This window comes from Uranotaenia lowii, chromosome 3, assembly GCF_029784155.1.
Source record: "Uranotaenia lowii strain MFRU-FL chromosome 3, ASM2978415v1, whole genome shotgun sequence".
NCBI classification, from domain to species: Eukaryota; Metazoa; Arthropoda; class Insecta; order Diptera; family Culicidae; genus Uranotaenia; species Uranotaenia lowii.
The window spans coordinates 257,025,115-257,049,914 of record NC_073693.1 but is presented as its reverse complement, the minus strand read 5'-3'; the positions used below and the strand labels follow the sequence as shown (position 1 = coordinate 257,049,914).

At 37.0% G+C, this 24,800-nt stretch overlaps 1 protein-coding gene and 2 long non-coding RNA genes across 3 annotated transcripts; 1 reads left to right on the top strand and 2 right to left on the bottom strand.

The window, feature by feature from the left end:
* Positions 1-1,020: 1,020 nt before the first annotated feature.
* Positions 1,021-16,540, bottom strand: LOC129758485 (uncharacterized). Its single transcript, XR_008739997.1, has 3 exons — positions 12,925-16,540; positions 12,835-12,863; positions 1,021-1,391 (listed from the first exon to the last, which is right to left on the bottom strand). It is a non-coding gene; the product is annotated as an uncharacterized LOC129758485 (long non-coding RNA).
* Positions 5,690-7,519, top strand: LOC129758481 (uncharacterized). The gene is made up of 3 exons (XR_008739993.1): positions 5,690-6,186; positions 7,007-7,119; positions 7,180-7,519. It is a non-coding gene; the product is annotated as an uncharacterized LOC129758481 (long non-coding RNA).
* A 605-nt stretch (positions 16,541-17,145) lies between the features above and the next one.
* On the bottom strand, positions 17,146-23,842 carry LOC129758462 (V-type proton ATPase catalytic subunit A). The gene is made up of 6 exons (XM_055755963.1): positions 23,685-23,842; positions 23,133-23,256; positions 20,481-20,675; positions 19,335-20,418; positions 18,880-19,276; positions 17,146-18,189 (listed from the first exon to the last, which is right to left on the bottom strand). Exons 2-6 carry the CDS (start codon positions 23,206-23,208, stop codon positions 18,097-18,099), a joined length of 1,845 nt encoding a protein of 614 aa, XP_055611938.1. The 5' UTR covers positions 23,209-23,256; positions 23,685-23,842; the 3' UTR covers positions 17,146-18,096.
* Positions 23,843-24,800: the final 958 nt, after the last annotated feature.

Genomic DNA, 24,800 nt, shown 5'->3' with positions numbered 1-24,800 from the left:
GAAAACAATTCGTTCTGTTACATGAAATTCACGTAGATTTCATATTGATATGAACGTAGCGGGTGTTTTATTTCGCCTATTAAATAAAAAAAAAATGTTTTAATTTTGCAGGGAGTTTTATTATGTCGAATTAATTTTATAACACGAAGCACATACTTCTTATTTCTACTTTAACTACACATTTACACTTCACATAATCACTAAAACATCGTCGATGAAATGACATTTTGAGGATGAGCCGCGTTGCTGGCCGTCCCAGCGACCCCGATTCCAAATCCTGTGTAAATAGTAAAAGATTAAAACAACAAAGACACAATGAAATAATTACTATGTACTTACGAAAAATCGGCGTTTGCATGCCCCAAAATTTGTTTATCTTCCAGCTCCAGCACCAACTGTTGGATCCGGCGACATATTGAAAACTGTTTTCATTCACATAGATGCTACGTGAATATTCTTTTCTGAGTTACGTGAATATCACATAGAATGCACCAAACCCCTTTGTACTTGGAGGATCACTGGATTTTCACGTAAATCAAATGTGTCTTAGTTTTGACAACAAAGGGCTATGTGATTTTCACGTACGGATCAAATGAATTTGTATTAGCTTTTAAGTGATTCGCGTAAATCATAGAAAAATTCACGTAATGAGTGCCTACGTGAAAATCCAGGTGATTTTAAAGTTTCCTTTTCGGCTGAGTGCGGGATACCCATGTGACCTTCACGCTCGAAATTTATTAACCAATTATCGTTAAAAAGTAACAATTTTCACACCTTTCCGCGTTAAGTGATTTTTTGGTTTTTTCCATAGAAGTCATTTTTTGACTTCTCTTGAGAAGTGGAAATATGGTTACTTTTTAACCGCAAGAAATTAATGCGGAGAAGTTGAAAAACGGTTAATTTTTAACCGTATCGCCAAATAGAAAGAAAGCAGATTAATTTGTTCTTAAAAATGCTAGAATTGGGATTTTCTTAACTAGAAAAAAAAAAATTACTGCGTGTTTTAGAGCAGATTTTTTATTTTTGTGTACTTTTTCATTGGCATCGATAGAAACTGCCGTATCTATGGACAGCATTATACTGCTCTCAACGGTGGTGTGTTAGTAGTAAAACGGGAATCAACTATTATATGTGGAAACCGTCCGTCCAATCGGTAACATTATTTATTCCACGCATCTAGAAATCCGTAGCAGTGGAAGCCGGTTTACGGGCTAGGATTTCGAATTCGTTTCCCATATGATTTAATTTGGGGTCACCAGATGATGGGAAATCGACTACGGCACGAAGTATCGCTGAGCGAAACCGGATCCAAACACGATTACGAATCCTCTACGTTGCCAGCCGTTTCTTGGAACGAGCAAACATTACCAGGCATAGATGGCAGGTAAACCCTGTGGGGGAGAAAAATAAATAAATTACCTCTAGGGGAGATGAGGGCATAATGGGCACCTTAAGGAAAATGCTTATTTAACCATAGAGAACAGCTCTAATATGTGAATTACATCATTGATTCGTGTTCCGACACTCAAATAGTCTATTGTCTAATTGGATGAAACTTGAAAAAGTAGATAAAAACGTTTAAAGATGCGTTTTAAAAAATTTTGCCGAAAGCTGAAAACCAGTCACTGTAGAGGCATAATGAGAAACCCCCCGAGGCAGTATGAGCACCATTAATGAAGGCATAATGATCATTTTCTGCCGGGGAATCTAGCAGCGAATTCGACTCGATGAAGTCAATTGAGTAATAGAGCTACAGCTCAACTTGTATCGTCTGACGATTTGGCCTATTGGTTAGATGTCGGAGAGATAATCAGTAAGCTCGAGTTCGATTCCTGGTGGAGGTGATTTTTTTTTTCTTCTTTTATCATTTATGATCATGATTGCACTAAACGGTGAGGCGTAGATTCATCAAACAAAGCAAAAACAAAATAATCTAGGTCTGTTTGTAGAATTCAAAGAATTAACACATGTTCATACATTATGTTTCTGGTGTTTTGTTTGACGGATGATGCTTTGATGCTATTAGCCGTATAATGTAACAATAAAAAAATCAATCATGAATGGTATGTGCAAAAAAAAATCCCCTCGAACAGGAATCGAACTCGAGTCTACTGATTACCTCTCCGACACCTTACCAGTAGGCCAAATCGGCAGACAAAACAAAGTCAAGCTGTAGCTCTATTATTCAGTTGACTTCATCGAGTTGAATTCGCTTCTAGATTATACGGCAGAAAATGCTCATTATGCCTTCATTGAAAGTGCTCTGTTCGCCTCTAGTGATCAAATTAAAGTAAAAAAGCGTTTTAAAATTGATTAAAGTGGAAAATCAAAAATTTTATGATGTTGAAAATTGAGAAACAATGTGTAGATCATGTTGCAATGCGTACATTTCAGATCAAGATGATTTAAAGGTCATAAAAGCTTATTTGGTGGTGCTCAAAAATTATAATATTTTCGTCACTTGAGAACCTAGCTGGTTATTATTTAATATTTCTGTAAATATGAAAAGGATATTTCTTTTTTGGTAAAAAATTAATACTATAGGTTATACGAAACAAGTCCTCATGAAAATTTGTTTAAGAAAATACGTACTTATGTAGAAAAATGGACTTCTCATTATGCCTCGGGTGCTCGTTATGCCCTCATCTCCCCTACATTGCCGTTAACCTCTGATAGCTTTCTGCATCTAATTTTTTTTTCTTGTTTACCTCATCCTACGGCTGCTTCAGGCCAGTGTCACTAGCCCAAAATTTAGCTTCCTTCAGGAATCCTTCCAGTCTGAATTTCGGTAAACTAAAATCGATCAGATAAACACCGCGCCCATTCTTGTCACTTGGAGCCATTCGCATCGTCCTGTTCCCGATGGTGGGAAAAATTTGGGTCAACACGCTGTGTGGTCCTAAAAAGTGCTAAAAACTTCATCACCCATATTCAGACTGATCAGACTGCAGCTTCCAGGACACTGCTGGTATCGAATATTATAGCAGTACTAATCGAGAGCATCCAGCCTTAAGAAGCGGAAGAGCTCTGGAGGGCGATTCACTGCAGCTTTTGCTGGTGTTGATTTTCCTAGTGGTACTTAACTCAGATACGGATTATTCGCGGTTTCACCGTGGAGTAAATGAATTTGCACAAAACTTAGAAAATATCGACTTATTACTCTCATGATGAGAGATCCTAAACGATCCTTCAGGCCAGTGTCCCAGACCAAGTGATACACACAAAACTTTCGAGGCTCCACTTAGCAAAAATACACCATTACTTCCAGTTAGCAAAAAAAAATTTTTACTGTTGAATTAGCTTTTTCAGAAATTTTCGTGAATTTAACTTAATTTGAGTAAAAAAATCTTTTTACTATTTATTTGAGTTCATTACCGCAGCATGGACGCAAACCACTGTCCTAATTTGCTCAATTCCAGCAGTGTCAGATAAGTTTGATCCGTTTGCCCCAAGATGTCGCCCTGAGAAAAAATAGTTGTGTTTTGTTTGTTTTCGCTCCGCGCAAAATTCAAACGGAGTGCAAAAAACTATAATGTTCCGCGGATTTTGCTTGGTAGGGGAGATGAGGGCATAATGGGCACCTTAAGGAAAATGCTTATTTAACCATAGAGAACAGCTGTAATATGTGAATTACATCATTGTTTCGTGTTTCGACACTCAAATAGTCTATTGTCTAATTGGATGAAACTTGAAAAAGTAGATAAAAACGTTTAAAAATGCATTTTAAAAAATTTTGCCGAAAGCTGAAAACCAGTCACTGTAGAGGCATAATGAGAAACCCCCCGAGGCAGTATGAGCACCATTAATGAAGGCATAATGAGCATTTTCTGCCGGGGAATCTAGCAGCGAATTCGACTCGATGAAGTCAATTGAGTAATAGAGCTACAGCTCAACTTGTATCGTCTGACGATTTGGCCTATTGGTTAGATGTCGGAGAGATAATCAGTAGGCTCGAGTTCGATTCCTGGTGGAGGTGATTTTTTTTTTCTTCATTTATCATTTATGATCATGATTGCACTAAACGGTGAGGCGTAGAATAATCAAACAAAGCAAAAACAAAATAATCTAGGTCTGTTTGTAGAATTCAAAGAATTAACACATGTTCATACATTATGTTTCTGGTGTTTTGTTTGACGGATGATGCTTTGATGCTATTAGCCGTATAATGTAACAATAAAAAAAATCTATCATGAATGGTATGTGCAAAAAAAAATCCCCTCGGACAGGAATCGAACTCGAGTCTACTGATTACCTCTCCGACATCTAACCAATAGGCCAAATCGTCAGACGATACAAGTTAAGCTGTAGCTCTATTATTCAGTAGACTTCATCGAGTTGAATTCGCTGCTAGATTCTCCGGCAGAAAATGCTCAATATCCCAACAAACATTTTTGGCTGAACAACCGCTGAAGCATTATTTAGTTCTTATTTTAAATCAGCTAACTTGCTGAAAGAAGGCAACCAACATTCAGGGAGAAGCTGCTGTTCAACCCTTAAACATCGAGATCTGGAGAAATTAATCAGCGAAGATGACATGAAACGTCAATTGACGGATCAACAAAAAAAAAAAAAAAAAACAAAAAGAATGATGACCGATGTAGGTCCGATGTTTGCCAGCTATCTTTCCCCTCTCGTGTTATTTTTTTCTTCATTTCTCGAATTTTGAACCTACGCCTTGTTATGGTCTCATGCCGCAGTACGCAGAACCAATCATGCATTCTGCGAAGGGTCAGAAAAGTGTCGTTCTTAAGCGACCAAAGTATCTCCCAACCAAGTCCAATTTCATATGAAGAAATTGGAATTGAAATGTTTCGAGAAAAAAGTAAATTTCCCAGTTAGGCCATTTTACCAAGCAAAGTGAGAAATTTCAAATGATTAAAAGAATAAAAAAAATCTTATTTCGATTAATTCGCTATCATGCATATTGATCAATAACTGAACAACAGAAAAGTTGATATGGCTGAAAGGCGCTTTCGAAACTACCCTTGTACAGCTGACGCCTGTCAAATTTGAATAGTGTCAAAAATGGTTGGACAAAGGCTGAACGAGTTATTCTTCAACCAATTTTCCCCTACTTTCTATTGGCTGAAATAAAACTTCCTTACACGATGAAACAGCGCTGAAGTATTGCTTCCTTCAGCCAGCAAGCTGAAACAGCAAGAAGCACCTTAACACAGCATACGATCAGAGAATTGACGTTTTTAATCAGCAAAAATGTTTGTTGGGATGCCTTCATTGAAAGTGCTCTGTTCGCCTCTAGTGAACAAATTAAAGTAAAAACGCGTTTTACAATTGATTTAAATGAAAAATCGAAAATTTTATGATGCTGAAAATTTAGAAACAATGTGTAGATCATGTTGCAGTGCATACATTTCAGATCAAGATGATTTAAAGGTCATAAAAGCTTATTTGGTGGTGCTCAAAAATTATAATATTTTCGTCACTTCAGAACCTAGTTGGTTATTATTTAATATTTCTGTAAATATGAAAAGGATATTTATTTTTTGGTGAAAAATTAATACTATAGGTAGTACGAAACAAGTCCTCATGAAAATTTGTTTAAGAAAATACGTACTTATGTAGAAAAATGGACTTCTCATTATGCCTCGGGTGCTCGTTATGCCCTCATCTCCCCTAAGTACATATTCAAGAAAGAAGAATATAAATTTGAAACAAAACTATTCACTTTACAGTAAGATGCTTGAAAAATTCGCCCCGTTTGATGGCCAGAGGCACAAAAAATGCAGCGGCACCGAGCCTGATTCTGGGACATGCTGCTGGTGGATAACGTAGGATAATGTAGGCCTTCTTCCGAAAGATGACTTCATTCCTACGAAAAAGGTAACAGAATCCGGTACCAGATCCGGAAGGTCCAAGCTGTTGGGGTCCCTTGACTGTCAAGTGAAGCGCTGATGGCACCCACCCACCAGTACCGTTATCAAGATGTAAAAAGGCTACTATCCCGAAAGATAGTTGGTAAGTATACTTTGTATAAAAATTAGCCCGTTGGGGCCCGAGAGGGCTAAGTACATTTATGATTTGAAAAAAAAAATCCACTAAATTCCACCACCAATTCCAACAGATTTAGTAATATCCACGATCCGGGAAATGTTGATTCAATCTAGAATCAAAGCTGAATGGTAACCTGGCGCAAACTTCCAATCGAGATGGTGCGGATTAAACCAGGTGAGTTAAATGGGGTTAGAGCGTTAGAGTCAGGAGGACAATATCAGGATCAAAATTTTTAAATTCCGTACTTATTAATTAACTCATATATATTAGTTATTAACTCAGTCAAGGAAATGGCGATTAAGATTAAAGTATAAAATGCGCGGTCATTGGGTATCGCACGGTGTAATCTGTTTGATAAGCATATTGGTCATGTCTATCAATTTACTTATGGAAAGTCAAGTTTTGAATTGAATCTTTTATTGCATGTTACCTTACCTTTCATTGTATTTGGTAATTTGAATATTTTTTTAAACTTTGTTGTTTCCAAGGATACCTAAGCCAATTTTGTTTTGCTAAATTATATTTCTTGTGTATTTAAAAATAAATCAGAATAATTTCCATTAAAAATTAACTTTTTTTCGGTTTTAAATCAACTATATAATAGAGATTAGTAGCATAACTAATAAGACAGATTTTCAATTCGAATCTCTGCGTTGTAATTGAACATCACATCACCAGCCTTTGTTGCACTGATGATGCTATTTGTAGGTACCTACTATTAATCAAAGATTGAACCTTCTAAAAGTAATTGGTCTTCTGTACAGTCAAGAGGTAATTTAAAATTTGGTGACCAATTGTTTCCTAACGTTTCATTTATTAATACTGTCCTCCCAACGAGAAGACAAATTTACAACATTAGATTTATTCGCCGATTCCGTTTGTTTCGTACAGTATCATGCTGTTTTTGAGGTTCAGTTGGTTTCAGCTATGATATAGCTAATATTTGCGATATAAGAAATATTATTCATGCCTGTTTTATTTATTGTTTACTTAGATTCCAAAAAGGGTCCCAGTGTAACCACACAGATGGAGTAACCAGCCGAAACTGGCGATGATTCATATCTGCAGAACGTGGAGTCTAATACGTTTCCTAGTTAGAATCTCGTGGTAAGTGATTATTTTCTATGCAGATGTGAGAAACGAAACTGAAATTTTTTTTTCCTCCAGGTCAAACGGGTTCCAAACTGAAAGCGTGACAAACTCGACGGAAGCGGAAATGAGCAGCTATCCAAACTACTCCAGGTCAACAACAGAAAACAGATGCTATCAAAGAAAACCACAACAACATCGAATTTTGATAGGTGAAAATAGTGGTGCTATTATTATAAAAGTCAGAAATATAAAATAGTGAACCAATATGAATATTTATTTTTCATTTTATAGATGAAAACACATAAATTAAAAATTATATTTAACTGAAATTTTAGTAAACGAACAAATGTTGAAATGCTAGAATTTTAGCAAACAAATTTTTTTTTTTTTGCTATAAAATTAGTAAACATTGAGTCAGGACACTTTTTGCTATTTTGCTAAATTTTCTGTAAATTTTTTTTGCTAATTTCATTGCTAACTTTTTAGCTGGTCAAATTTGAGCAAAATTTTGCTAAATTCCGGCCTCGAAAATTTTGTGTGTAGGACCTGTTGAAAATAGAAATGAAAAGTGAATTTCAACATATTTGGTTTAAAAAACTGCTGAAATTCTATAAAAAAAACCAAAAATGCATCCAGTAGCAATTTAAAATAGATTCAGAAAAAAATACCTACCTTTAAAGAGAGCGCGAGTATCTTATTAGTATCTTTTTATTTTCTTTTTATGTTTAAATCAGTGCTGCAAATTTTCTTAAAGGAGGAATGATACTGACTGTGATTTTCTATCAGTGTCAAAAGCTTTAACTGAAATGAACGGAATAGAAAAGTCAACAAATATAAAAGCATCTGATCGGCTCGGTCATCTTCGTGCTTACAGAAAGCTGTGTGAGTATGTCTATCAGTCAGTTTAAAGCTCACTCGTAAACCCGAACTAACCTGTTTCACTCGACTGCTACGAAAGCGTCTTTCGCTTAGGCGTTTCTGTCACTCACTGCGTTCGATCAGTGACTGCAGCTTATGCATTCAGTCAGTGTCAGAGAAAGTTGCTGATAATTTCAGCAAGCATTTGTTTTCGCCATTTTTGCAAACTGTGAATTGGGGTTCGAAAAAAAACACGACTTGAAATGCGCTAAGACTATACGATTATTAAAAACGGGGGACAGGAGGATGGATGAAAATAAATTTCTTAAGGATTGAATTTATGGCAATTAATAATGATATAAATATGACAAAAATCTGACAAATATGTTAAAAACATGACAAATGAGGTAAGAAAAATGACAAAATGTGATAAATATGTTGGAAACATGACAAAATTATAAAAATAGTATGATTAAAATCTGTCAAATTTGACTAAAATTTGACAATAAAATGACAACCCTCTAACAAATATGACAAAACTATGTCATAAATATGGCAAAAAATTTACAATATAATGAAAAAACCACAAAAATAAACCAAATGAGACAAAAATTTGACAAATGTGATAAAAATATGACAAAAATCACAAAAATATTGCATTTTTTTATAATACAATGACACAACACGATAAAAAATTTTCAAGATTATGAAAAAATTTGACAAATATGACATAAATTTAACAATAAAATGGCTGATATTATAGAAACCTTTGTCATAAATAAATGGAAATGATGAAAATAAGACAACATTGTGACATAAATCTTATAATTATGACATTTTATTGTCATATTTTCGTCATATTTTTACCACGCTTGTCATAGTTTTGTTATTTTTGTCAATTGTTAGTGACATTTGTTATATTTTTGCCATAATTTTGTCATTTTTGTAATATTTTGGTTCAAATATTGTCCTATTATTATCACATTTGTCATATTTGCGTGTTGTGTTAGTAAATATTTTTTCATTGTATTGTAAATTTCAGTCATATTCGTCAGATTTTTTGTGTCATAATTCTGTCAAACTTTTACCACATTTGTCATATTTTTTCATTTTATTGCCAACTTTTTGTCATCTTTGAGTCATAATTTTGTCATAGTTTTGTCGCCCATATTCTTCCCACACGCTCCCTCGCCAACGTTCGTCTCACCAACCCGAACGCTCATTTCTCAACCTTCCAACCCCTTGTCACCATTTGTAAAAGACGTATTTTTTATCAAAATCCTTCAAAAATAGCGATCTCAGCAGTAATTGTGAAATTTCCGTATGTCTAGCGAGTAAACAATTTTTGTCACCATTCAACTAAACGTAATGATAATAGAATGACGCTTTTTTCACTTTCAGCAATGTTCGCTTGAAACTGAAAATGAAGATAGCATTACCTCATGAACCTGCAAAGAGCCTGAATGTATACTAAGCACCGATGTTGCCGATTGGTGAATGAGTGTGCAGAGAGCTTTCAGGACTGAGCTTTCTGTTCATTCTCGTATGAATCTAGTTGGAATTGAACTGACCGATACACTGCAATAAATTCAATTGAGAATCGAAAGCTGACACTGAAAATTTGCAGCACTGGTTTAAATACTTGAAATTCAATTTTTTTCTCTGGCAAAACAACAAAACGCGACCAACAATAACATTTACAACTTCCATAATGGCGCCGAAGAGTTTTCATTACAGAGATGAATTTAACCATAGTTGTGGTAAATGCTAAAGAACTTAAACCGTGGTTGAAATTAAGCGAGAAATATCGTTAAAAAATAACCAAATTGATAGTTCTCCAGCAAAAACCAAAAAATGGTTACTTTTCAACCATAAATGGTTAAAAGAAAATGAGCGTGTTATGTGCTGGTCGAAGGGGAAAGAGCGATCCATCGATCACCATGTTGTTGTTGCCACCAAATTCTACGAACAGCTCACCGTTTTCGCTCATCTGTCCTAGACCATAGCGCCCCATGATGCGCTCAAAGTCCTGATTATCGGAGCCAATCTTTGCGTTGAAGTCACAAAAAAGTCAGTGGATTTGAATGTCACCCTTCGGAATTTTCTCAACCACGCTGTTCAATTGACTGTAAAACTGCTCTTTCTTCTGAAAATCGGCAACGTCAGATGGCGCATAACACTGGACCATTTTAAGGTTTCTAACCCGTGTTCTGAATCTGGCTACGGTTATTCTTTCGTTTATCGGTTCCCATCTTATGAGGTCCGCATGGGCCTGCGGACTTTATAGGAAACCAACTCCTCATTCCCGTGTTTTCATGCTAAAAGTCGTTTTGCCAAAGTTCCTATTCGGTTATTTCTTCTCTCAGTTTCCGTAACAATTCAATAGACCGGGAGTAGTAAGTTGTTAGCCTAAAGTCCAAATCAATTTCAGGCATAATCTGTTGCCTGAAGTTAAATGCCCATCTCTCAAAACACTCAAGTGCAAATTTTCATCTTTATCCGATGTCTAATAACGTCAATATCGCTAAAAGAATATTTGTGTTGTATGGACGACCCTTTTCAAGAGGGGTCATCCGAAAATCTGAGAACATTTTTTCATCAATCGTGATCCTACACGCAGAAAAAGAAAGGGGGTTGGTTTCAACAAAACGTTTTGTTATTTTATTTTACAATATCGATGCAAATTTTTCGATACGTTTCACTAAAAAATCGATCGAAAATAATAATAAAATTTTGTAATTTTTACACACTCATTTTTTATTACTTACATATAAAATTTGATTGAATTCGAAATATAAAATCGGTTCATTTCAATAAACGTGTAGTTGGCCGAAAAATTAAAAATAAAAGAAAAAAAAAAAGAAAATTAGCGGGAAAGATGAACAAATTTTCTCATCCGAACGGCTTATTCGTCGGTGCGGCTGGACCCCTCCGGATTTGTTCCACAACTCACAGGTTTGTATCATAAATTTTTATTTTTTTATGTTTAGGGACCGATCGAAGTCGAACCAATATTCGAAGCTGGTTCAGGAAGGAATGGGACCCTGCATTGAGCGAAGTAAGGCTTTCCATTATCCCCCAAGGCAATAGCTATTAGCGGTAATATAGATTGACCATGATGTGTAAAAAGGGAAACGATGACTTTCCCAATGATAAAAAGCATTTTGTATCAAATAAATGAGGCATAAAACAATTAATTGTAACCGAATTCAATTAATCCGAAAATCAATAACCATTTTGCTTTCTTTTGAAAAAATGAATTCAAATCATAAAATATGATTAATTTTTAACCTCACTTATTTTTTAATTTTAAGCTAAAAAGTTTTAGTGTGTTTTACCCAAAATTATTTTATTATTTTGACAAGTGTGATGGATCGTTTTCAAAAAGGGGGTATTTCGTTTTCAATCAAACGATAAGTTCAAATCAAATCGATACTTTTATTCAATGTGGCCAAAAATATATTTGTGCTTTTTCCCAACCAAAAATTTTATTATTTTCGTTCGAAATCTTATTGTTTCTAAAATAATTTTTTCTGCGTGTAATTAGCACCCATGCCAAATTTCAGCTTAAGGCGGCTGAGCCTATTGAAGACAAACACACAAACCGACAAACAAACAAACGGAAATTGCTTTTTATAGAGATAGATAGATTTTTATTGAATAGGTTTTTTCTTAAAGAAGTTCACATTATAACAAAATGTTGTACTCGACTATGGTCAGGAATACTAACTTTTGAGAATTTTGAGGATAAACTTTGTAGTGTTCTAACATGTAAAGGATTTCATAACATTTTTGGGGGCTTGATAGCTTATTTAAAATTTAAAGAAATTTTATTTAATTTTTATTCGAAAATTTGAAATTTATAGTAATTTGATACAAGATTTATTCGAATTATTAGAACGGGAATATGATGTTTGGCATAATGCCTGCATCCTAGATGTTTGCGGCAATGTCGCAATTTTTTTTTGTGGCGTTTAAATAGCTCAGGGAGCTGACGCTGGAAATGAAAATTAGAGATAGTTTGGAGAAGGAAATTTTAAAGTTTAGATTAGGCAGCGTAGAATAGTAAGCGATCATGAGACGTTGGTTAGACCAACCCCTCCTGATACCAGTTGGAGGAAGGACAAGGGTGGGTTCGAGACTGGCCTCTACTTACTCCCCAAGCATCTCACCTGTCGGGGATTCGAACCCAAAAGTTTTTCTTGCCGATACCGGGAATCGAACCCAGTACGCCTGGGTTACCAGACTCGCGCCAGTCTATCCACTAGACGACATCAGCGCTGTTTGCGGCAATGTCGCAAAATTACTTAAATAAAACTTTTAATTTTGGTTGACATTTTAATCTCAACGTCATCACACGAAAAAAATAAATTATGCCAAATGGCCTTTATGCAAAATGGTCTTTAGGCCAAAAGGCGTTATGCCAAACGTCGTACTCCCAGTAGAACTAAAGACAGTTACAATACCAGCTAGTTTAAGCTAGTTACAATACCATTGAGTCTCCCAGAAAACGGTATTTTTATTGAATTTTTGCCCTCCTCGAGGAATTTCTGATTGGACTTACCAAATACAAACATGGATAATTATTCCCGAAACGTGCATAATATTATAATCATAATAAATAAATAGCATAATCATTATAATCATGTATGTATTGTGTATGTATGTATGCATGCATGGTTCCCTCATCGGTAGCAAGGTCCTGCCTATGTATGTGTGGCTTGGCCTTCGAATTTCTTCTAGGGCTTCCACGGTACATAATCATTATAATCATGCATATAATATTTCGCTTCGTGACATGCTTTTTTCATCCACGAGAATGGTTAATATGGTATGAAATATGTACCTAAATGTAGGATGAGGAAAATTTACCATGTTCAGCAACTTTTGGTTCACATTACCTGCAGGTAGATAAATTTCTTAATTAGTGATCAATTAATCGTAATGAAATTATGATCTTACCAAAACAGCCATTTCCCTGCTGTAGACTCCTCCTCGCAACCGCTATAATTTAAACAAACGAATTGCAACTCGCGTAAATCGTCAGAAAATTCACAATATAGCATTAGATTATAAACCATTTAATTTTAAAGCTAACTTCCCATGCACACAAAACGCTACTGAGGCATTTCACAATGAAAAACATTTATTTTTCATTGAATTTCAAAAAAACAGGTAAATTTGGACACCGCATCGATTTGAATTCAAAATCAAAACAAACCCCAAATTTCTTTCTGATAAAGACAGCTCTACTCTATTTTAGAAGCTTCAAATACCGATCACGAGAGGGCAGCCCAGTCCATTCCTCAGCCGTCAGCTCGAAATTTGCAGAAAAAAAAGTAGTGGTTTAGTGCTGTTTTGTTATTATCGCGAATCTTTCCACTTAATTCCAGTATTATCACTATCCCAAATATTTCAAGTTCACGGCATACAAACCTCAAGTTTACGGTAGCTAACAGGAAGCATATTGCATAATTCTTATCAGCGACATTAAAGAATGAATAATTATGATTACGCAGTTTTTTCTGGGCTGGAAAAAAGTCAATGGCAGTGGTGAAGTTTTGCGAACGATTACAGCAATTTCTTGTTCTATACCGTACAATAAGTGATGCAGAAAAAGTATTAAATGCTTGAAATGTGAGAAAGCGATTGTGTTTGTTCACTTCTGGTGGCTAAGCCTTTATAGCGTAGTGAGTGATAGACTATTCATTCATGCTTAGCAGGTAAGTGGAATGAAACCTCCTCCAATGGAAAACAAGACGAGGATGACTTAGTAATGTAAATTTATTTGTGCACGTATGTTTCAGACCGTTCTACGATGTAGTTCAGTGGCTTGCACTAAGCGACAAAGACAACTATTTCAGCTAATAAAGAATGTAAATTTATTTCTAATAGCAAAGATAAAGTATTATATCTGGTTGGTATTCGGATATTTGAATTAATCGAGTAACTAAATAAGTTTCATGCTTTCAGATTATGGATATACAATACGACGAAGACCTATCGAAAAATCCATTCTACCGAAAACTGCAGAAGGATCACCAGATATTTCTGGATACTGCACCAATTGAAGGTTGGATCATATGTATTCCACGTAGCGGAACTCTGAACGAGAAATGCCTGGGGGATCAGGATTTTCTTCTTGCTCAAATTTTGGTTCCCAACGAAGAACTACCGGAGACACATTTCACCAATCTATCGTGTATCGATATCCGCCGCAATGGCCGGCTTTTGGTCAGCGAAACCTTTAAAGTGACTATTCTTTTCGAGGAAATTTTCTACACCAAAGATGGCTTAAAGTTTAGAGTTTGGTGCACGGAAAGACCTCTTTGTGATACGAAGCCCTACGGCTTGACTCTAGAAGATAACATCGGTCAGTTGTTTATGATAAACAAGCTGCAGGATGCTGTTGAGTTTATACGATCTGTGCCGAGATCACGACATGTCTTCACTAAAATTGATGCCCTTGTTCAGTCCTTTGTCAAAGCGCGAAGTGATTTCTCTCAATGGCATCTGCAGCAGTACAAAGAAGATGTCAGGAAATTGTATATTCAATGTCTGGAGATAATCTTGCAGAATCGTCAACTCAAAGATAGCTGCCAGAAAGATTTCACCCTCAAAGGAAATGTGAAGCTGGCGGTTGAAAGCTACATGATGGATAAACTGTACGACCATGTACGCGATGTGATCAATGTTTGCCAACTGGATCAAGTAGAAAGCTTCAATAAGACTATCAGGAACCTCTCAGACATACACATAGCCGAGATGAACTTGAAACGCTGCTACGGTGATGTCATTCCCCTGGTGAAGAAAGAGTTGCTACGCATTGATGACTGTCGCACAGTCATTGATAAGGTGGCTTGTTTGAAAAGGGCTTTCGAGACCATTGCCAAAGAACATTCCGAATGGAATGGCAAAATGAGCGGTAAGCTAGCCACAACTGACGATGTTATTCCATTGCTTATTTTCATCATCATTAAAACAGGTGGGCTTGCATGATATTTTCGATTTTTCTTTTGTCTTTTGATATTTATTTTCTTTGTTTTACATTTCAGGATTATCAAACTGGATAATGAATCTTACATTTCTCAAAGAATTTCAATTGAACGACTTATCAGAAACCATGGAGAAGGATCAAAACGGCCAAAAAAGCTATTTGATCACCACTCTGGAAGCCGTTATTGTGTACATAAATTGTTGTAGTATTGAACGTTCTCAGCGTTTGGGCATAGATCTTATGCCTAACGAAGAGCTCAAAATCAAAAAGTTTCGAGAGATGCAGTTTAAAAATTCCGATCAATTTCTGAATTACCTCTTTATGCTGATGAAAAACAATGAAGAGGACGAGATTTTGGATATTTTCCAAGATTTCAACAACAACGAGGCTAGCACAACTGCACTAAAATGTCATCCGCTTTGCAGTTGCAGTCGATGTGAACTACTTCCATATCATCCACACATAGACGACCGTAATCAAAACGGTTTAACGGCTATTCACTTGGCAGCGACCCTTGGCAGTCCGAAATTGCTCACTATCATTCTGAATCTGAAACCGAATGTTGACGCCGTTGATGCAAAGAACTGGACTGCTCTACATTACGCCGCAGCCAATGGCCATCAAAATCTGCTTCTGCTGCTGTTGCATGCCGGAATAAACATAAATAGTACCAGCAACGATCTGCACACCTCCCTCCATCTAGCCTGTCTAAATGGGCACAGTGGATGTGTTAAAGCACTACTTTATTTTTCCGAGCATATGAAAATTCACGTCGATATCAATGCCCAAACACAGCTAGGGCAAACTTCACTTCACTACGCCGCAAGATGGGGCTTTTCAGAAATTGTAGAAACTTTGATCGAACATTTAGCAGCTATCAATATTCCGAACCGTGTGGGAGCTACTCCTTTCAAATATGCCCATAATTCCAAAATCAGTAAGATGCTGAGAGACGCATATTTCGTTCAGCAAAAACGTTTGAAGAAATCGAGCTCCAAGCCAGCCACGAATGATGAATACGTGCTCATATCGGAAGAGGATCTTCTGGATGATGAAACTTATGTTGAATACCGCAACATAGAAGAGATGAAACGAATAGATAAAGCCATTGCTGCTATTTCGGCTTACGACAATAAACTAGCTTGCTACTATCTTGGATTAGATGTTCTTCCATCGGACGGCCTCATCGAATCGTCTTCCCCTAACAAAGATCTACTGTCCGAAAAAGTTTGCCATCCCTTATGTACCTGTTCCCGATGTCTTAACGAATCGGCCAATTTTTACAATTTACTGAGTAAACCATTCGCATCCAAATCTACTGCTCCTACAAAACTTAATCTGAACGCGACCAACGGAGAAGGACACACAGCCCTACATGTGGCAGCTTTGCATGGTAACATGGAAATGTTGAACATCCTGCTAGATCAAAACGTCAATCTTACGGCTCGCACGAAATCTGGCGCCACGGCACTACATTTGGCCTGCCGAGCCCGTCGTTTGAATGTCATAAAATTGCTGCTGAATCGAAGCCTCAGGTCCAAGGAAGGTGCTTCGGAAATCGTCGATCTCAAGGACTGTCGCGGCGAAACTCCACTGCACTATGCCGTAGAGCAGAATCAACTACGGGCTGTGGAAATTCTTCTGGAGGCAAAAGCCGATGGGAGTTTGCGCAACCTGGCCGGTCGAAGGCCCATCGACATCGCCAGAGCGCGGTTGTACTTTAACGTTGTGAATGTATTGGATCATAAGAAAACAAGAATTTAAATCGGTACCTGTGTAATGGCAAAGCCGAAGGTTAAAAAAATTATCATATCAACAGTTTATCAATTACATACTTAAGCAAAGTCCCAGTCACAGTGATTTGATTTGTTTGTTTGCAAAATATAAAGTATAGATGCGCCTGTTTAGTCGAAGGATTCATTATTTATGGGATGACAATCCAATTTAAGCATTTCAATTAGGTAACAAATGATCACGAATATATTCAACATAGAAACAAACATTCTCGTATTTTGGATGACCGTTCTCTGACCTTACATATGTTTGAAGTATTCCACAATTCTCTTATTTTGAAGAATCTGGATTTAGATATAAAATCGAAGGAAGCTGGATTTCGAAAATTATTCGAAATAATTTGTTTCCTTTATTTTGCTCGTCAGTAAAATTCGAAAAAAAACAAACGCAAATTGTAGGTTTAATAGAGGATTTATTTTCTCTCATTGGGTTATGCCCTAAAACGATACATCAGTTCACTATAGAGACAGGCTTTTTTTTAATATTTCAAACAATTTAAACTGAACTGGTTGCTGTTTCACCAGCGCAACAGTCAATCCACATTCCGACGTTTCCGTCAGCGGTCTTCACATGGAAAAAAACGACTACAAAATTAAAAGTAAACATATACCAACTAAATAAAGCAATATAACAACATGATTATCTTAATTATAGTAAAACTTTTTAGATGATTATTTATATCTTTCTTACAGCATAGTCTTATTGAACATTCATATATTTTCTAGTGCAATCGAAAGTTTCTTCTATTTTTTTTTTCCATTATCCGTGGTGTGACATAAAGACATTTTTTTAAATATGCTTCCTTAAGGTAAGTATTATTGTACGTTTCGCGACGCCACAAATTAGTACGAGGCTGAGAGTCTTTTTTTGTCTTTATTTCTTTTTTTATGATGTTGGTTCCCCTTTGATTATTGACTCTCGAGCCGTAAGATCTTCATTTTCTTATCCAATATTTCACCACGTCTCTAGCTCTGAATGCTTCCCTTTCTGCCGTTTCTGCTAATGTTACATCTTTTTCTTCACTCTGTATGCATGGTTCTGTATGACATGTGTGTAAATAATTTTAACCCTAACTCCTGTCAAAGGTCATGCGGCTGACCTTTTTTTCCCTTAGGACCCTTTGACTGTGGGTACCTGATCGAGCTTTTTCCCGGAAAATTCCAGGAGATATAACAATTTATGTTGTTTGTGTTACTTTTTGTTGCTCTAAGTTGCTGTATGGATTAGCTCTATTTTCCTTAAATTTTGTCTCAGCAGCACATCTTGATCGTAAATGAAAAAAAAAACAATAAAACTGTTTTAAGGAATTTCGGACGCATTATGCAATATGGTTCGGTGTCTGTTTAGTCCTCCAGATTACGGAAAGCCTGTTGCATGTCCTCGTACAGCTGATCGTAATCGGCCTTGATCTTGGCTTCGCCATCCTTCACCGGGTCCTGTGGAGAACAGATAAATAGTTGAAAATAAATTTATGGTTTTATAAAAAAAAAACTCTAATGTGATAAAAAAAACCAGGCGGGTTCTACAGAAATCACAGTTTTAAAGTTTGTTCTCGAAACATGCTTTAAATTTAATAATTCAATCAGACATCGAAGACAGAGACATCTAGTGGCTAGTGTGAGAGTTTCTATCAGGGACAAACACTTGACGCTTGACATCAAACTTATTGGAGCGCTCACTGGTTTTCAAAAAAAGAACTAGCCAAAACGTGATAAAAGTTTAACATGCATGGGAAGTTCATTTCAAATTCACCTTTCTGTTATGCCAAATGACCATTATGCCAAACAGCCATTATGCCAAATAATTTTATGCCAAACGGCGTTATGCCAGACTGCTTTAAGCCAAATGATTTTAGGCCAAACGGCGTAGGAGTGTGTAGTGAGTGACGGAAACATGTGGTTTATGTATGTTGCTACTCTCAACCTTATTTTTACATTCCCCATATACTCAATTAATATGTGTAAATGAAAAATAATTTAAATTCTCGATTTTCAAAATGAAAGCTTCCAGAAAAGTTAGTTTCTTCTTTGCGCAAATTAGGTTACAAACTAGGATTGATTTTCCATCTAGGTATTTAGTGCAAGGTTAACATTAAAAAAAACATAAAAATATTGGTAAGTACTTGCCTTGAACTTCATGGACGTCAACTGGTACATAATGTTGCCCATCGCATCTCGGATCACGTTCCAGGTGATCTTGTTCTCGGACTGGGCGGTTGTTTCCACGGCATGGCGGGCCATATCGAAGAAGCCAATCATGTTTCGCAGCATGCCGACCGTCTTGTAGAACGGACAGAATCGATCGTAGGCCGAATACGAGTTTTGCTGCAGGAAATCGTCCTTCAGCAGTTTGGCCACTTCCAGAGTGATCTTATCGGTTTCGGCCAGGGAAGCCTTACCGACCAGTTGCACGATTTCGGACAGATCCTCTTCTTCCTGCAGGATCTCCTTGACCTTGGTACGCAATGGCACAAACTCTTGGAAGTTCTTGTCATAGAAGTCATCCAGGGCACGCATGTATTTACTGGAAAGAATAAATACTTTTAGAATTTTCGATCTTTTATATTCAAGCGAGTAAATACCTGTAAGAAATCAACCAGTTGATCGAGGGGAAGTGCTTACGCTGGGCAAGTTTTTTGTCCAAACCCCAGAACACCTGTACGATACCCAGAGTGGCCGAAGTAACGGGATCGGAGAAATCACCACCAGGTGGCGATACGGCACCGACGATGGAGACCGAACCTTCACGTTCCGGATTTCCGAGACACTTGACGCGACCGGCACGTTCGTAGAAGGAGGCCAGACGGGCACCCAGATAGGCTGGGTAACCGGAATCGGCAGGCATTTCAGCGAGACGACCGGAGATTTCTCGAAGGGCTTCGGCCCAACGGGAGGTGGAATCAGCCATCATGGATACGTTGTAACCCATATCACGGAAGTATTCAGACAAAGTGATACCAGTGTAGATAGAGGCTTCACGAGCAGCGACAGGCATGTTGGAAGTGTTGGCAACCAGGGCAGTACGCTTCATGATAGACTCAGTGACACCGTCAATTTCCACGGAGAGTTCAGGGAAATCACGCAATACTTCAGACATTTCGTTACCACGTTCTCCGCAACCGACGTAAACGATGACATCGGAGTTAGAGTACTTGGACAGCGACTGGGAAATGACAGTCTTTCCACAACCGAAAGCACCGGGAATGGCAGTGGTACCACCCTGGACGCAAGGGAACAAGGAATCCAACACACGTTGTCCAGTCAGCAGCGGATGGTTGGCGGGCAGTTTCTCTGTCACTGGACGGGGCTGACGGACAGGCCACACCTGCAACATGCTGTGCTTGTTGATTTCACCATCGAATTCCGTTTCCAGCACAATGTCATCTACAGTGTAGTTGCCAGGTGGCGCAATGTAGCGCACCGTACCCTTCACGCGGGGTGGCACGATCAGTTTGTGCTTGACCAGGGTATTCTCGTGAACAAGACCGTACAGATCTCCCCCGGTGATGTGCGAGCCAACCTTCACGTTCAACGGCTGGAATCCCCAGCTTTGTGTTTTGGACAAAGCGGGCAAGTTCACACCTTTCGGGATATAGATGGAGCTGGTCAGCTCGTTAATATCCTTCAGTGGACGCTGGATACCGTCAAAGATGCTACCCATAATACCTGAATGAATGAATGGGTCATGTTTAGTAACGATTCCAATGGAAAGAAAAATTAAAACTTACCAGGGCCTAGCTCGACCGATAGTGGCTTTCCGGTACGCAGCACCGGGTCACCAACGGTAACGCCGGACGTTTCCTCGTATACCTGAATGGTAGCCATGTCACCCTCCAGACGGATGATCTCTCCGACCAGCTCGAAGTAACCGACACGAACCAGCTCGTACATAGCGGAACCGGACATACGTTCGGCCGTTACGACTGGAAGTGAAATAATTTATTTTTTTATTATGTTGATAGACATTGCATTTAAAAAAAAAGCCACGAATATGATCGGAATTTAAAAATGAGACGATAGCAATTTTTTATAGGTATTTATTCTATAGAATTTCTGTTGCAGTATCGGGATTTCTCATATACTGTTTTATAAAGAGCAGTTTATTCAAAGATTAAATGTTATATAACATACATCATATATTATATAATATTATTCTATTATTTAATATATGACATGTATTGTAGATCAGATTTCATAATCTTCTTTTTAGCGCTGATTGCACCATATGCAACTATGTATTTATTTCATCAGCACTTCATCAGCAGAAAATTTGGGCATTATTTATCAATTAATATTCGATAATAAAGGTTTGAAATCAGTGATTATCTTTCTCGAAGAGTGCGACTGATTTTGACTTCAAAGAAAAAAGCTACAGTTGTATAAAGTACAAGATTTTTGACGAAGTTTAAAAGAAGTTGTAAATAAAAGCTTTTATAAATTCAAAATCAGATGGAGCGGTTTGTTAAATAATGCTAACCGTTTGTTTTACAATCTTCGCCAACAAAATATCTTACTCCAGCCACTAGATGTCGCTAAGAAAAAAAAGATGCGGTACAATTCATTACGTCACTTTAAATTAATAGGGGAGAAGCAGGATATATTTGCCTATTAAGCAGAATACTGATTTCATCAAATATTCCATTAAATATGTGAATAAGAACTATATACACATGTGCAGACATCTGTTTTCTATACATTGGAGTAGTTTTTGTGTTGAAATTTCCTTCAGTATTCGAGAAAACGATTTTTTTAAAGTTGTCTAAATTGCCGAATCTCGAATCATACAGGCTAAATGCGCCTGATTGTGTTTTTATCAAAATTTCAGATTCTCTGGCAATATTTTCGTATAATTTCATTGAAAATACTTGAAACTGATAATTCTCATATGACGAGGCAGTAATTTTATGTAGAATTTACGCCTTTTATAATTTTATGGAATAAAACATAAGTTAGGGTTGCCATATTATGGAATCAGTTCAACCATAAGAAAAACTCTATCAAATCTGCTTTAAGATCTTCAATTCTATCTTACGGTGTTGATTAGAGCTAAGATTCGATGTTTAAGTTGGAATTTTTTTTTTTTATTTTACCTGTTATTTGAGGATAGAGGCATTTGACAAATATGATGGGGGCATACAGAGGCATACACTCTTTTATTCCACTTTCTATTTCTTATTAAACCTTCAAAAAAGCTTCAATTTGTTGTTTTGTTCTATAACTTTTTGAACGATTTTCGAACATGTTAAAACTAATCCTGGACATTCCTACTTCTTTCGAAATTACAAAAACAAATTTAATGTAATCAACCAGTTTGCAGTTCAAGTTGAACTCAAATACAACATGTATTTGAGTTAAACGGAATTAAAAACACAATGTAGCTCAAACCAAAATATCAGCTTTTATAATTTGCTTTAAGATTCAAGTTAACAGAACTGTGTATTTTTTCTTGAAAAGTAAAATTCCACCAAGCTTATAAATTTCCTCAATTCATTAATATTATGTGGCTCGTGATATAGCTCAGTTGGCAAGTCTGTTGTCTCTTGAGCCGATGTCCGCGAGTTCGAGCCCAAGAGTAAACATCGAACACAGTTGTACCGGATAGTTTTTCAATAACGATCCGCCAACTGCAACGTTGATAAAGTCGCGAATGCCATAAAGATGGTAAAACGACTATAATCGAAACAAAAAAAAAAAAAATAATAATATTATGTCTCTTAAAAAATGAAAAAAACAACGTTAAAAACATTTCTGAAAATCACTAAAATTAAAAAAAAAATTGAGCGGTTTATAATTTCTTGAAAAAGTACTCCTGCAACTTTTTTTAAATTTAAATAAGAAACGGGTTATTAAACATTGCATAACATGATCGGCGAAAATAAAATACTAATCATAACAATATTTTAAAAAAATCAGAAAATCCTATACAGAGTATCGTAAAACCTTGAATTTCGAAATCAATTTCCAAAATTTTAAATCTCGCTGATTCCATATCCTGTCAATGGCTAAATTTACGTAGGCATATTTTGACTGATTAAAAACATGACATCGGAAAACAGGCATCGTGCAATGGAATATCTTCCATCACCCCCACTAGCACAACCGTAAGGGCAGCAGCAGCAGCGAGGGGGTGTTTTATCTGGACAGCAGTGGTGTGTTGTTTGAGAGGCCACCCATCTTGTAAACGCCTCCATTGTATTGGGGAGCTCTGCGTAATCAGTGAAAGCACACATACACATACAAGTCATGTGACTTCGTGGGACAGCCTCAAATTTATTTTCAATGGTTTTCTGATTTTCGGTTTTTTTCACGAAAAAACACATCTTTTTTCGGGAAGAACTGGATTTTCTCCGCTCGTTATGATTTCATGAAAACAAACTTACCGGGACCGGATACGGCAAATACATATCCGAACTTGGACTCCCGGTCCTCGTCGGCAATCTTCTTCAGATTTGACATCTTGGCAATTAGGGTGTTCCTGTGATCCGCGTCGTCCTTTCAGGTGTCCTGTGGGCCGGGAAGGATAAAATTCAATGAGTTTGATAATCTTTGGACAGTTTGAGTTAGGATCCGATTATTTGGAACACCGAAATGTGTCCCATATCATATCAAAACATTAGAATCAGGTGGTCATAGTCATGTGACTCAGTTTAGTAATAGTGTCATTTTCTTAGATTTGAGGATTCGGAATTTGCAGTTATATTTGCTAAAATTACTTAACGAGATAATTAATTTAGTGATAACAATCTTAACTTTCTTAGAAAACAAAGTAAAAATTGACTTTCTTTTCGGGAACAAGACTACGCAAAATCGATTTGACGAGAAAAAGAAAAATTTCTACTCCTGCTCCCCTATCACTTGTGCAAGTATTTAGCAAGTAGTTTTTGAAAAATACTATTCAAAAATTCAAAAAAGAGCATCCAAATAATACTTACCCCGTGATGGTTTGAAAGTTAAGTGGTCCTATCACCAGACACTGGCCAAGGAAGGATGATATTTGGACAAGCTCAGGCTAGAGACGAATCCACACAACCGAACTCACTGGTGGACTCTGCGATACACGAATGAAAAATTTTCCAATCATCCAGCCGCCCCATCGACGATGACGGTCAGCAAAGAGAGTTCACTCGATCATTTTTTGCGAAATATTTGCAAGTTCTCACGCACACTACCTCAGGTTGTGGTTCATTTTTGTTCTGCCATGATAGCTTCGTTCAATCGTAAGAAGAAATTTGTTTCTACTGGTTTTTGTTTACTGGTAGTTATTCAATAGGTCAATGTTTTGGTCGAAATTAGAAAGGTCGTTGTTCAATGAAGCAATTTAAAATCGATCGATACTAGTCCAAACCGACCCAACTCGGCTGTTCGATTTCTTGAAACGAATCCTTCTGCCAAACTGGATGGGTTTTGACTAGCTTCGATCGATTTCAACTTGCTTCATTGAACAACGACCTAACTAGTTTCGACCAAAACATTGGCTCATTGTACAACTACCCAGATCGGTAGCGATTGTACTTTCGGATCAATTATGTCAAAAAAAGATAGTCATTATATGATTCGGTTCGGTTTTAGTTCGAAAACGGTCCGTTTTTCTTGACAGAGCTTGCGTCATTCGAAAAAGCGTTTTATTTTCGCGCGATTTCGGACCAAAACAGTATCCGATTTCGGACCGATATACTTGATGAACGGATGAAAATCGAACCGATTTCCATCCTATTTGTTCGATCTGGGTACCAGTTGAGAAAAACTGTACAGTTGAAACTTTGAAACCAATTTTTGCCTACACGATTGAACGAAGCTACACGCGGATGCATTACTCACACAGGCACAACGAATGAACTGCCGTGAACAGTCACGGGGCTTGCACTAACACCATCATACCGGACTGCGACAGTTCATTTTCGTCAGGTTGGCAATGCGACAATGTGACAGCGTCGATATCAAGCTAAACATTTAAACACGATATGCGGAGCTCGGCTTGTACACCAAGCTACGGCTTGGTTTAATTATAAATAATTTATAATATTAAAAAAAATCTTTTTTTATTTGAT